Raw genomic sequence first — 14859 nt, 5'->3', positions numbered from 1 at the left:
CTCCCTCAACCTGGACACGAATTCATCAATTGTCTCATTCTCTCTTTGGGGAGCAGTGTAAAACTTATGTCTGCGCATTACAACATTTTCTTGTTTTGCAAATCTAGTGTACAATCTAAACAAAGCATCCTTATATACATCATCAATATCTAAGGGGGGATTAGGTAAATATTTGAAAATTCTTTGCCCCTCCTTCCCTAAGGCACCTAGTAACAAAGCCTTTTTCCTAATGGCAGAGAACTTTGTGCCATCTAGGGCTATGATGTAATTTTCAAATGCTTCACACCAATCATCCCATTCCATGGATGGCTCACCTGGGGCACTCAAGAAAGGGACAGGGGCTTGGATGGCATTGCTCACATTCATGGTTAAATTCAGGTTATAGCAAGATAAACAATTTACACACTAAACGGTATATGTTACCCCGATATTAGTGTGTGTGCCACTGCAGTTTTTGTTCGGTAATGTGTATGACACACTGTATTTTAAAGTGGGTGTGTCACTGTTGTCTGGTTTTCATGTGATCCTTCGTATAAGTGTGTGTGTCACTGTTGTTTCAATCCGCAAATATATGACACACTGTATTTTAAAGTGAGTGGGTCACTGTTGCCTGTATTTTGTAAATGTCATTTTAAATAGTTGTCTGTGCTGGTTCAAAATGCACTTCACCTCGAGTGCGCTATCTTTTCCAGTTAGCCAAAGTACTCCACTTCTTTGTGCTGGTTTTAAATGCACTTCATCACAAGTGCGCTATCTTTTTTAATTGTCAAAGGTGTTCCACTTCCTTGAGCGCGTTGCCCTTTTAAATGGTCTTTTTCAGTGGTGGGGCTCACCAGTGCTGTTTTTCGTTTCAGCAAGTGATTTCCCTTTTAACCACGACGACACTGGGGCGCTGCTGCTCGCGTTGACGGTTAAGAGCTTACAGTTACTGGTGCTCCGTCACGCTTTACTCAAAGCTGTATATTCCCCCGGTGAGTTATTTTCCACATACCTTTGAACGAGGCTCACGGTATTTTCAACCCTTAGAGCGATTCCTCTCACTGGATCGCGGGGATTCTTCTTCGGTCGGGTCTTCCGCTATTTTCCTTCCTTAACACGGATGTCCGTCGTCGGTTGACTTCTCCCTTCTTCGTCTTCGGACACAAGTCGCCAAAAATGTTGTAAATGGTAATGACGAAGTCACACGGGGTGTCGATTTAGTAAAGGAGTTTATTCAGGTAGAGCGCTGAAAGACCCGACCAACTGGACCGGGATCAAACGGGCAATAACCGCCGTTAGCATGGAACACTGGCCACGTCAAGGAAACGGGCAGCTCGAGCGCAGCACGAGATGCATGCTGATGACAGGGGAGAATATAACAATAACATAATCACATGGAATGTGAGGGGCATGGCTACCTACAGAAAACACCACAGGATCCGCTCTATTTGAAATGATGTAATACTCCGTTTGCCTTCCTCCAGGAGACACACTTAGCCGTTTGTTGCTTTGAACGTTCTGCGCCAATGCTGAACGTTAGAAGAAACGGATGCGGCCGCGTCGGCCAACGGACGTGCGCAGCACTGGCAAGGTAGTGCTCACGACGACCGTTGGCCGACGGCAGCACTCAAGGGGTTAATGGTGAGAGAGCTCCCTCAATCGTGTAAGCGCTGACGAGGCTTGAAATTGAGCACCACTTATTCTGCCTATGCTAGGTAAGGTCTTGCTATGTGTGGCCCCGGGGTCTCGTTTGTTCACGAACATACTTTATTTGACCCAGAAGGGCGGTTTGTTATCACAGAGGGTACACTGGATGGTGATCCTCTCACCTTAGCTGCGCTATATGCGCCTAATGAGGACCAGCCCCTTTTTTTAGGCTCTCTGACACCAGCCCTTCTCCGCTCAGCACAGTCCCTAGCATTTTGGTGTGGAGACTGTAATCGCATTCCATAACTAGAACTGGACAGGTCCATCCCTCTGGTGCTGGGAGAATAATCACATAACAGAACTAAACAGTTACAGCAGTGGGCTCTCAATCTTCAGACATTAGGTGTTCGGCATACATTACATCCACACCAGTGAGATTACTCCCATTACTCACCAATGCACACTCTTCACACGAGGATTGACCTGGTGTACAGCAGTGGGACATTTGTGAACAAATGCAAGCAAGTGGAGTATCTGGGTATAATGCTCTCTGACCACTGCCCCTTGATAGTGACTTTACAATGGGTAGGCCGCACCCAGTGATCTCTACCCTACATGGGGGACATGCCGTTCGGGCGCACATAGGGGAACAAATCGACAGATATTTCACAGAAAATGAGGGCACTACTACGGTTGGCATGATCAAATGGGATGCATGTAAAGTGGTGGTGTGTGGTGTGTGTATGACCACACAGTATGGTATAAAACGGGCCCTTCAGACAGAGATGTTAGATCTGTGTTAGGGTAAACTGAGGTTGGAAGAGATGGTCTGGGCTTTCAATCCAGCTACTTATCCAGAACTAGAGGATATTAGGTCAGGGTATAAGGAGGTATCTAGACGCTCAGCCACAGTTGATTTTAAGGAACACATCAAAAGAGAGCACCACTTGGGCGACAAAGCCAGTGGCTTGCTGGGTTGGCTGCTGAATCAGGAAATCCATGCACTCAGTCAACAGCAGGCCCCTTTGTGAACTGCTTTGTTGGCTATTAACAGAGAATTTGAAGCTTAATACAGATGTTATACCTAGCCCCACCTGAGTAAACCCACAGGCAGTCCTTGCCTATCTGCAGCCTCTTGTGACACCCCTACTCAGCCCCCTGCTGATGCAAGAGCTATACACCCCCTGACTCTTCAGGAGATCTCATTGGCTATTAAGCAGATAGCCAGAGGCAAAACACCTCTCACTGATGGCCTACCCATAGAGTTCTGTGCTACGTACCAAGCTCTTTTAGCACCTCGGTATTAGAATTATACGACCTGGCAGAGGAGCATGGTGAATTTTTGGTCAGGATGCGAGTGGCCCTGATCACAGTACTTCCAAAATAAGTCCACTCTCTTTACTTAACCTTGATCACAAGGTGTTAGTTAAGGCCATAGCAAATAGGTTAAGAAACACATTCCTGAATATCCATGGCTTATTTAGTATTATTGATTGGGCGCGCAGAATGTACACTCAATGTTGGGTGACCTTGTTAGACATCAAAAAGACGTTTGACACATTGGGATGGGATTATTTACAGAGCGTGTCGCAGAAGCAAGGAATTTGGCCCAGAATCTCACAGGTGGATAGGGGTTCTTTATGATTCCCCCATGGCCAGGGTACGCACGGGTGATATTATTTCAGACAGTTTTGTTATCAAGCGTGGTACCAGACAGGGTTGCCCCCTGTTTCCCTTACTGTTCGCCTTAGCCATGGAGCCGTTGGCCTGCCTGCTGCAGGAGTGGGTGCTTGCATGGGGATATCAGGTTGCAGATCACCCACATATAGTCTCCGTGTATGCCGATGACACTTTGATTTATTTAAAAGCGGACCCTTCAATTCTGCTGGTAGTTATGTTGGTTGTAGACAACTTTGGCCATGTATCCGGTCTCCAGATTAACTGGGGGAAATCATGTCTCTTCCCACAGCTACAAACGCCTGTTCAATTGCATGTTCCGGATGGGAACTCACCCCTAACCTGGGCCTATGCACTTTCAAATCCCTGGGGTCCACCTTTACCATTTGGAGCAGGGCCTAATAGATGGTAACCTTGTTAAATCGCTCACCTTGACCCGGCAATCGCTGTCCTTTTGGATACGGTTCCCATTGTTACCTATGGGTAGAGTATAGCGAAGATGTTGATACTTCCTCTTTTTTTTGCTGCATTTCCGGTGATCATGAAGAGGCCATTTTATTGGGAGCTACATCTACTGCTCGCATCCTTGATCTGGAGTCCCAGGAGGCATAAGGTGACGGCTGAGATGATCAATGCTGCATTGGAGGCTGGGGGCTTCAGTGCCCCAATGCTGAGCTTTACTGCATTGCAGATCAACTTCAGTGGCAACTATGTTGGCTACATGACACTTTGAGCCCAGAGAGGGATATACTGGGCTTTGGTTTCGGAGACGCCTCACTGTTGGAGTGGTTTCTGTCATGCCCCTCTTACCGGGCAATAGAGAATGCTCTAGTGAAGGTAGCAGTTTGGTGCTGACGGAGATATATACACCACGGACAAAGAGGAGTGCCCCTCTTACTGGGCAATAGAGAATGCTCTAGTGAATGTAGCAGTTTGGTGCTGGCGGAGATATATACACCACGGACAAAGAGGAGTGCCATATGCACTTGGTTTGCCATTATCTGCGCCACCACCCTGTAGAACTTTGATGGGAATTCACCCTATAGAGGCTTGGACTGTAATAGGATACACAAAGTGAGGGACTGGCAGACACTGTGCCATATTTATAACTGAAAATACAGCCAATATTTCAAGTGGGAGAAATATGAAGTGCAGAATTTTTTTCATATTAGGAATATTTTTGCAAAACATATTTCTGCACTTTAAATTTCTCCCATTTAAAATAAATTATTGTATGTTTATGTTATACATGTAACGATGTTACACATATGAAAAAAGGTATTTCCTGTACCACAAATACACACAACACAAGATCTTAGTCACCCATACGCATATATTCCATTCATATGCACATATGATCATACATCCCCAAAGACCGAGATCTCACTGACGCACATGACAGCCCTGTCAAAATGCCCTTAGTCAAAGTATTTTGCTCAAACCATGGTATCTGTCTCTATGGACATTAGGTTTAAAGTCAATGAAGCTTGGCATGTGGGTGTCTAGTAAAAATGTACGAGTTGCTTAGCCTTCAGTAACTCACAATACATTTCAATGATCAGAAGTAGCTCTCATTACAGAAAAGGTTGGAGACACCTAACCTAGAGGCTATTAAAAATGTATTAGATACTGGCAGAGATCGCAATTTCTGCCCACAAGAAGGGTGATTAGTAAAATCAAGAAAACTACTGAATTAGCATTGTTGTTGATGCTTCAGGCAGCGTTTCAAAAGTTGATTCTTGCCAGTTTCTAGGCTGGGCTGGATGATGAGAAACGTCTTGCCGTTAATCAGTTTGGAATTAGAAATGGTGCCTAAACAAACTGTGTGGTACCAGCCTCAGTGATCTTGGGGCCCATTCATCTGAAACGGTTTTGTTGATTTTTAGAACGAATTTGACTTTAGGCAAAACATGAAAGTTTAAGGTTGATTATGGATTTAACCCAAAGACCCTTCCCACCAAAGTCCTTCGCCGGTAGGTCAGACTGGACCAGACTGCATTGACTAACAGCACCGGAGGCGGGGCCAGCTGGTAGTTGTACTTTTGCACCTCTTGGCACAGGATAAAGGTCACCTGCGGCTCCCGCATAGCGGAAAGCCCCCTTCTGCCTTCATATCAGACAATGTCTCCCCCCCCCCTATATCCTGCCAGCTCCAGCAGAGCACAGAGAGCGCCGGAAGACCCCTCCCACCACCAGACTTCGCCAGTTGGATGGACCAGACCAGACTGGATCAGACTGCGTTCACCAGTAGCCAAGGAGGCGGGCCAACTGGTAATTTCACTTTTGTGCCTCTTGGGGCAGATAAAGGTCGCCTGCCGCATTGCGAGAAGGCAACTTCCGCTTTCGTAGCAGGAGGTGTTTACCCTCCTGTTTCCTGCCTGTTTCAGTGCAGAGAGTGCCCGAAGACCCTCTCCCACCACCAGACTTCGCCGGCCAGTCGGACCAGACCGGACTGCATTGACCAGCAGCCCCTGAGGGAAATAGATGAGATTGCCGACGTTTCGGTCTTAATATAAGTCCGTCAAAACATCAATAAGCTCATCTATTTCCCTCCGAGATTCATTGCTCAAGGAATTGTTTTCTGTTTGTGTCAGATACATTTTTCTTGTTTTATCATTTTAGAATAGATGTTTACACTATTGACTTTAAGGCTTCAATTCCTGTATAAGTGTCATCAACCTCGGTCATTGTGTCCTGTTAGTATATATATTTTTTGTTCCCTACTTTCTTTGTGTATCCACATTAAATGAGTTTATTATTTGAGAAATTTACACCTGTGTTTGAAATTGGTTATTGTAGATTTGTTGTGATTGAATCAAGGGAATTGTTGTAAGATTGCTCATATGTTAGTCACCAACTGGGACTCAACAACAAAGTCATTTGTCTAAATGGTTTAACTTAGTTTTCAGAATGAAATCCCTTGTAGGCACAGTTACCTTCTAAAATTTTTAGAAAGTAGGCGTATTCTTGTTTAACCATTCTGTGCGCCTATGTTGTTTGTGTATGGACTGTCTGGTTTTGGAGTGATGGGAGCTGGGGATGTGCATTCACTGTAGACAGTCACAAGGTGGTTTGAGGTGTGTCTTGCCTTTCCTGGGTAACTCATACCTGGGCTGAATAGACCTTGGCTGAATTTAGAGTGGTGGTATGAGTTTCACTTGCACCTGAATAGGATGCGTCTACTTTGCACAATGCTCTCTCCACCTCCTGGGGCCATCCTGCACCAGAGAGGATAGAACTGGTTTGGTATGGGCTCAGAGAACCTTGTTGCAAAGGGAACAGAGGAAATGGGGTATAAGTATTGGACCTTGAACCCCAGAGAATTAGATCACTTCTGGACTCATGAGGAACCTCTACAAGGGGAGAGGGGGTGAGCTGTAAGGAGGAGTACTGTCCCTTTACTGTGTGTGCTTTACTGGGTTGGCCTGCAGTTGCTGCATCTGCCAAGGAGAGGACAAAGACTTGAACTTTGCTGTGAACCTGCTTGAAGAAGAATCTCCAAGGGCCTGTGTGTGCTGGCCTCCTGTTCTGAAGTCTCAGGGCCACAAAGACTTCACCTGCAACCCACTGACCAGCACCTGTACTCCTATGTGGACTCCTGCATCCAATAGGGTTCCAATTCCAATTCCAGGACCCTTAGAATTGTGTGGATGATGCTGCAAAGCAAGAAAAACAACTCTGATGCCGTCAGTGACGCCACGACCTGCACCGGGGCAAGAAGCACCGCTCGTGAAGTGCACAACACACTGCCCTGCCAGCACTGCAGCTCTGACGCCCTTCGACTCCTGCCGAAATTGGCCTTCCCGACACCAGCGCTCACACTGATGTCGTCAGCGCCTGCTTCCCGCTATCGCAGAGCCGATAACCTACGAGGGTGACTTCAGAAACTCTTCAATGTCGCATCGCTTCACCAGAACCGATGCCTCACCACCGATGTCGCCTAACTACTCCTGTCTTGGATTCGACGTCTCGCCTCCTCACAGACTCAACGCCTCACCTTCCCTGTGGCAACTGGGAACCAGACTCACCTTGGTACCGATGCTTCACCTCCACAACGCCATTCATCGTCTACTGACTTTGTTTCCAAGGTACTGTTGTTTGGAGGTCCGTGTGACCCCATGCCTCAAGCCACTCACCTTGCACCCTGTATGTTGGATTTTTGTCATTTTGGTCTTGTTTAGTTTAGATAAAGATACTTTATTTTTCTTAGCATGTGTGGTGTCCATTTATGGTGTTTTCACTGTGTTACTGTGTGCTTGGGTACAAACACTTTATACATTGCCTTTGGGATAAGCCTGTCTGCTCATGCCAAGCTACCAAGGGGGTGAGCCGGGGGTATCTGAAATGTGTAGCTCTCTTACCCTGACTAGAAGGAAGGGTCCCTACTTGGACAAATTAGAGACCCACATTTCTAACATACAGTCTCACATGGATACACATCAGTTCACTTTGGGCTTTGTGAGGGCCTTTGGCGTTGGGGGGAGAAACAGTGCTGCTTTTTAGCTCCCTCTTGTCCATTCTCTTTATAGCAGATCTATTGTGGAAAGCTCTCATGGCTAATGATAGTGCAGATTAGCTCATCTTCTGTTTATTGTTTGGTTTCCAAATCTACTCCGATCACCCTTATTCAGTGTACCTGTGTCTTGTGCTTAAGATGCTGGCACCAGTCCTCGTTTGAGAAACTCTTTTTGGATCTGTGTAAGCTGGGCCCTGATGAAAGGGAAGTAATCTGAAATGCCCTGCGCACCTTAGGCTAAGTGTATTAAAAATAGAAGAAATAAATACATTTATTCAAATATTAGAAAACTATTCTGGAAATTGGCATTAAGGTGACATTAACGTGTTCCCAGAATGAAAATGAAAAAGAAGTACAGTAAATCAATCTTTATAGGAGACCTAGAACGGGGGCACAGCTCCTTCCTCGGACCCCACACTATGCCAGAGGGTTTGGCACAGTTTTGTCAGAAGCCCAGGGTATACAAATTGGCTTTCTGTTATGCTTACCGCTAAAAGGCTTTGAAAAATGAAACTGACTGGCTCTTTCCTCAGGCAGTGCACCAATTGCAGGATCTTTTCCACTTTTTTTCTCAACTTTTCCTAAGGGCTTTGGGGCTCTGCAGGTTTGCTCTTTTCACTGATCTCCGCTCATTCCCTGGGTACTTGTGAAAAAACCACTTTTCTTACCCCAATAACGGTAGCATGAGATACCTCAACAACATTCACCATGTGTCACCCTATCTCCCCTCTTAGATTGGAGTTTATATGTGACCCCGATTCTCCATCATGGCCATCTTCATCAGTTTAATTTTCGATCACCTTTCCCACCCTGTCATAGAATAGCCAATTATGTGGTTGATTTGTTCCAATCAGACCAGCGATAGCTGCTGATTGCAAGGTATTGTGGATGATGTCTGTCCCCTTCCTCATAAAGAGGCAGGATCCTGTTTCTAATATTATCCCATGCCTGTAGTTTATTACAGTGAAAAAGTGAGTGTTACATTTTTATTTGAGAACCTAAAAGTTGGTCCAGGATCTGCTTTACACAAGGAAAATCATTGGGGAAGCTTATGACTATGATGAACATAAATATAATTATTCGCTTACAAGTATGTTACTTTTACATTTCTACTCTGTGGGATTAATTCTCTTTTCTGCTTTAGAGTAATGTGGCCTTGTATTATCCTCTATAGTTTCCATACTGTGTGGAGTGCACAGTGTTCTATCAGGTTGAAATATCCTCAGTATGAAACAGGAAGCACAATATGAGTTTTCAACCTTGATATTGAAAGACTTGTTTTCTACAAATATTTCTATGTTGTTTTCCACGTAGGGTTTTTTCTTTATTTTTGCAGATTGAAATGTTTTTGGGTATTGGCATTCTTGGCTTTCAGTTACTGCTCTGCCAAGGTAGTTTTCAGGTTCACTATTTCTTACTTACCTGAGCTTCATATTTTCAAAGTGAGATTATTGTGAAGAAAATTAAAGATATATTTACATAAAACGTGTCACATTTCCCTGATTGCGCGATCTCACATGAAGACAGTAGGGCGTAATGAAGGCCCCTGCAGCCCATGCGGCACAGGGGGGCCCACAACCCTCCAAGGTGCCCCCAGTCCTTCAAGGGAGCCCCATTCAGCCCAAGGTCAATGAATATCTGGGAGATATAGGAGACTCAGAGAGCCTCCCAGAGTGGTTCAAATGTGATTTTTTTATGGTCCATTTTGGGATTAATTAATATTTTTTGCATGTGCTTAAAGCAGAAGCTATCATCACTGCAGTCTACATCCCACCCACGCCTACCCGATTTTCCATCTGTGTGTCACTGGTCTACGAATTCCGAGCTACCTGATCCTAGTCTTTTACCAACCTTATTCACCTTGCTGGTTTGTCCCTCTTACCGTACAACGTTGTGTTGCTATATAGCTAGTGTTGCACTTCATACATCCATTACTGCATGAGACATGAGAGTATGTAGCTGTATAGTGTTCACAAGCTTTTTCAGCTTTACCTTTTAATATTAACTGAATGCATTTGATAATAAAATGTCTTGCAGAAAAAATGGTTTACTCATCTAAGTAAGCTGTTAGAAGTTAAAAGATACCGTGAAGCTCTAGATTTCTGTAGAGGTTTGTAAAGTGTAAACTGCATCGAGAGTCTGTATGGTATTTCTGGAAATGATTGATAAAGCTTAAGGTTAGGTGTGAATATCTTGCAGGCTCATACTCGGTTTGCTCACCTCGAATAATTAGGTTCCCTCCAGTGCAGAGCTAATACCAGTACAGTGGATTAATGTTTGGTCATTTTTTTTTATTTGCAGGTGCTGTGAATGTGAGGCCTCTGGAAGGTGTGAAAATTCTGGATATGACGAGGTTCGTATTGCAAGGAAGCCTGGCGGGGCAGCTACCAGAAATACATTAGTTTGGCCAGAAGATTCATGCTTATAATACTTTAAAGATCCCATCGAATAAAGACCCTTAAACAAGAAACTGCTTAATTACCATTGTTGTACTAAGGGGCACTTACTAGTTTTTAAACTCTCAAAACTTTCAGGATTAACTTTCTCTGTATAAAGTGAAGCACCTGTTCTGATGAAAATGTTTAGATGTTCTCCCTTATGCACTCATTGTCCATATCAATGTGCTTCAGTGTAAATCAATGAATGAATCATCGTGCATATTTTGAGTTTGCCAGCTTTCCTTTTTTCAGTGGAATGTGGTTTTTAATATCCAATTTTACCCTAAAATCTTATAAATCTACAGGATTGCTTTCTTTAACTCAAATAAGGAAAGGTCGTTTCTTGTTTCCGATTATTGCACATCCATAACGTCTTCCTGCTAGTCTCTAACGGAGGCTCACAGTGCCTCTTTTAGAACTATGTTGGAATGGAGTATCAGCCAAAAGTCAGGGAATGCCCCAACTGCCAGCTCGTGACTCCACTACCTCACTGAGAGGTGGGGAACCGCCTGTGTTTCTGATGTAGGAGGCTCAGCTGGTCCACAGCTGGTGACGTCTCCACTGTGCGCGTGCTGGCGTCAACCGCCGCTAGAAGTGCTATGGGAAGACCTGCTCTTATTAGGTTAGGGCTTTTATGTCATGTTTGCGTCTGTGACTGGAAAAAATCACATTTTTTTTTAAACAAACATTCGCTTTAGGGGATTGTCTTTGAAGAACAAAAAAAGATGCTGGTCGATCTATCTAGGTGAGACGGTTGGCATTGCGCAAGTTCTCTGAAAGTACCCCCATCGTTTTGGCAAAACATTCTATGGTGCAGGAAGAGAATTCTAAATATGCAGGTTGGAATGCAGCTGGGTCGTTCCAGCCACATGGCTGCCCAACTTCGTAGTGCGACGTGAGGTTTTTAGTATGCTAAACCGACGTACTTTACTAATGTTTTAGAGTAACATGTTGCTGAAATGTAGCACACCCTTACAGCCATAATTCTGCATTTACAGGGTTCTTGCAGGACCGTTTGCTACCATGATTTTAGCCGATCTCGGAGCAGAAGTTATTAAAGTGGAAAAGCCAGGTAAGACGAGATAATATTTTGACATGGAAAAACATTACATATATATGTGTATCTATTCTTTGCTTGCTTTTTTTAGTTTAATATAGGGCGAACTCGAACAGAAGGTATCAGAGGGCTTTAATGAGCACTAGTTGCATTACACACGGACACATTAATTTTGTTGGGCAGATTAAGTGATTTGTACAGGATCCCAGGATTTTGAGCGTCCATGCCGAGAATCGAGCCTGGTTTCCCAGCTTCGAGGGCGACATCACTGCTGGGTAAATTAGGAATTCAACTACTTTTGTGCTTAATATTTTAGCACTGTTCATTTTCATCACGCACGCTTGAAATTGCATTGGAAGAATACACAGGGTCTGATTCACGAAGATGTGACCTTCAGAAAATGTTCTGACTTACTCCAGGAATTTAGGAGTAAGACTGGTGTACATGAGTAGGTCATAGTAAATCCTTGTGAATCTGGTCCACAGTGCAATAGCTTTGCATTCCAAAGTACATATAGTTTTTTTTACTTGAGGTGCTATTTAGTTTGCAGCATACCAGACAGCATAGCTGTCTGGTTTGCTAAAGACACCTTGGTGACATTCAGAAAGTTGACCTAGGATTGCATTCTGCCCGTTGCTTACCATTTGTTTGTGGTTTGCAGCTCACATGTTCTGACTTTCTATTTGATGGCGTTATTTGCTTCAGACAGTCCAGCTCTTGTTTGCCCCTCCCAATGACCAAACCTTGTTTCCAGTTTTCTTCCATTTACTCACTTTCCGTAAACAGACCTTCAAATCTTGTTTTTATTTTGTCACATTTGCTGCGCATTCAACGGCTGAGTCTTCCAGGAAGCTTGGTGTTTATTTTTCTTTCTCTAACTTCAAAGTGAGAGGATTTATTTGACAATCATGCTGGCTACTGGGTCTGCTTAAGGAAGGCTGTTCATGTTGTTTTTTTTACTAGCACACAACAACATTTAAAATGTTTGTAAATGAACTGTGCTGATGATCAAATCAATACATTGGGTGATGAAGTTTCCAAACATTATCGTTTGTACGCTGTATACTTTTATCAGTGAAACTGTATGTGAGTGCAAATGTAATGTTCATTTCAATTGAAGATGTGTTGTACGGCAATGGCAGTATGCTAACTTACCATGCATACTCCAGGTTACCCCACTCCACTCTGCTCTGCACCAATCCACACCACTGCACTCTAATCTGTACCATTCAACACTACCCCACTCCACTCCACACTGCGTGTATCCACTCTTCACTGCACCACTCCACTCTACGCCTCTCTATTCTACACCACTCCACTCTACTATATGCCAATACTCTACTATGCGCTCTATGCCACTGCACTATATTCCAATGCACTCTACTGTCTACAACTCTACTGTACGCCAGTGGACTCTGTGCCAATCCCTTCTACGTCACTCTAATCTACTCTACTCTACACCACTTCACTCTTTTCTGAAACAATCTACTCTATGCCACTGCTCGCACTCTGCTCCACTTCAAGCCACTCCACTCTATGCCACTGCCGTCAATGCTGCACCACTCTACTCTACCCTGCTCCATTCCACTCTACTCTGAAACAATCTACTCTATGCCACTGTACTCGACACCACTCTACTCCCCTCTATGCCACTGTACACTACATTGCACCACTTTACGCCTCTGCAGTCTATGCTCTGCCACTTTACTCTAAACTACATAACTCTATGCCACGCACTCCACACTACTTTACTCAAAACCAATACACCCTATGCCACTGCACCTACGCCAACTACTTTGCACCACTGCACTTTATGCCACTATACTCTTCAACATTCTACTCTATGCCAGTTCACGCTGTGTCACTCTGCGCCATTTCACTCTACATCACTGCGATCTACACTACTCTATTCTACTCTGTACCACTGTACTCTGCGTCACTGCTCTTTACACCACTCTACTCTGCATTACTCTGTGCCTCTGCGCTCTGTGCCCCTGCCCTTTATGACCCTGCAGTCTTCTCTGCACCACTCCACTTTATGCCACTTTACATCACTTCACTCTGCGCCACTCCACTCTGTGCCACTGCACTGTATACCACTCTACTCTGCACCACTCTATAGCTCTGCACTCTACCCTGCAGTACTCCACTCTACCCTGCACCACTCCAGTCTATGCCACTTTACTCTACGCCACATTGCTCCACCCTGCTCTACTCTGCACCACTCTACACTATTCTATTGCGCTCTACACCACTACAATCTACTCTGCACCACTCTACTTCACTGCACTCAACACAACTTTACTCAAAACAAATACACTCTACGCCAATCTACTCTGCACCACTATACTTGACACCGCTTCACTCTAGGCCACTCTACTATACTGCACTCAACAACATTACACTCCATGATACTCCACTCTATGAAGCTGTACTCTTTTAAACTCTGCTCCACTGACACTCCACTCAACAGCACTCTACTCCACTCTGCCATTCTACAATACTACGCCACTCTAGGACGCTCTGTGCAACTCCCTCTATACAACTGTGTGCGACTTTACTCCACTCTGTTCTATGAAACACTACTCCATTCTACTCCACTTTATGCCACTCCTGTCTATGACACTCAGCTCTACAACACTCTACTCCAGTCTTTGCCACTACACCCTAGGACAGTCTATTCTGCTCTATGCCACTCTACTCTGCAACACTGTACTCCACTATACGCCACACCCTCTACACCACTCCACTCTGCCCTACACCCCACTCTGACACTCTGTGTGACTCCACTGAACTCTGACATTGTACTCCTCTCTACGCCACTCAACTCTAGGAAACTCTACTTCCTTCATAACACTCCACAACACTGTGCACTTCTTTATTACACACCACTTAACTCCTGTCCACGCCACTCAATTCTACTGTATGCAACTCCACGCCTACCTTCGCCACCTCATGACACTCCACTCTACTCCACTTTACGACACTTCACACCACTCGCCTTTACCCCACTAACTTTTAGTCATGCTGAAAAGCAGCTATTCTGGTGTACAACATGGCTAAAATAATGGGAAAGCCAATAGCTGTTGCATAGGTGAGACCTATTGACTTTGCAAATGCTTGTTACTGTAGTGACCTGTTGTGCTCTGAAAATTTCTAACATCTAACTCACATCTTTCTATAGGTTCTAAACCACAAAGCAAATACAATAAAGCTATTTAACATTTGGCTCTTGTAATTAACAGCCTACTTTGTAGGTCGAAGCCTACCAGACAGCACAGTTTGTTTGCTAATGACTTCTTGTGGGCATTATGAAACCTTCCCTGGGAATGCATTCTACCCATTCCTTACCATTGGCTCTGTGGTTTGTAACTAACAGTTGCCCATACCCCGTTTACTGTATTCTTCCAGGCCTTTAAATCTTGTTCTCATCGTGTCACATTTTTTGTGCATTCAAAGACATAGGTCAAGTGTCAGAGGGAGATTGGGGTTTATGTTTCTTTTTCTGACTTCAGAGTGAGAGAATTTATGTGACAATCTTGCTG

The 14859-nt window shown here is 44.5% G+C and overlaps 1 protein-coding gene across 2 annotated transcripts in view; it reads left to right on the top strand.

Moving 5' to 3' along the window:
• Positions 1 to 14859, top strand: part of SUGCT (succinyl-CoA:glutarate-CoA transferase) — a 3526579-nt gene that overhangs the window by 77707 nt on the left and 3434013 nt on the right. For both annotated transcript variants that reach the window (XM_078688200.1, XM_078688201.1), the window contains exons 2-3: positions 10121 to 10172; positions 11256 to 11329. In XM_078688200.1, the coding sequence (XP_078544326.1) occupies positions 10121 to 10172; positions 11256 to 11329 (126 nt within the window). The remainder of the gene's footprint in view (positions 1 to 10120; positions 10173 to 11255; positions 11330 to 14859) is intronic.

This window comes from Lissotriton helveticus, chromosome 4_1 (genome assembly GCF_964261635.1).
Source record: "Lissotriton helveticus chromosome 4_1, aLisHel1.1, whole genome shotgun sequence".
NCBI classification, from domain to species: Eukaryota; Metazoa; Chordata; class Amphibia; order Caudata; family Salamandridae; genus Lissotriton; species Lissotriton helveticus.
The sequence above is the reverse complement of the archived record's forward strand: the minus strand, read 5'-3'. Positions and strand labels throughout refer to the sequence as shown.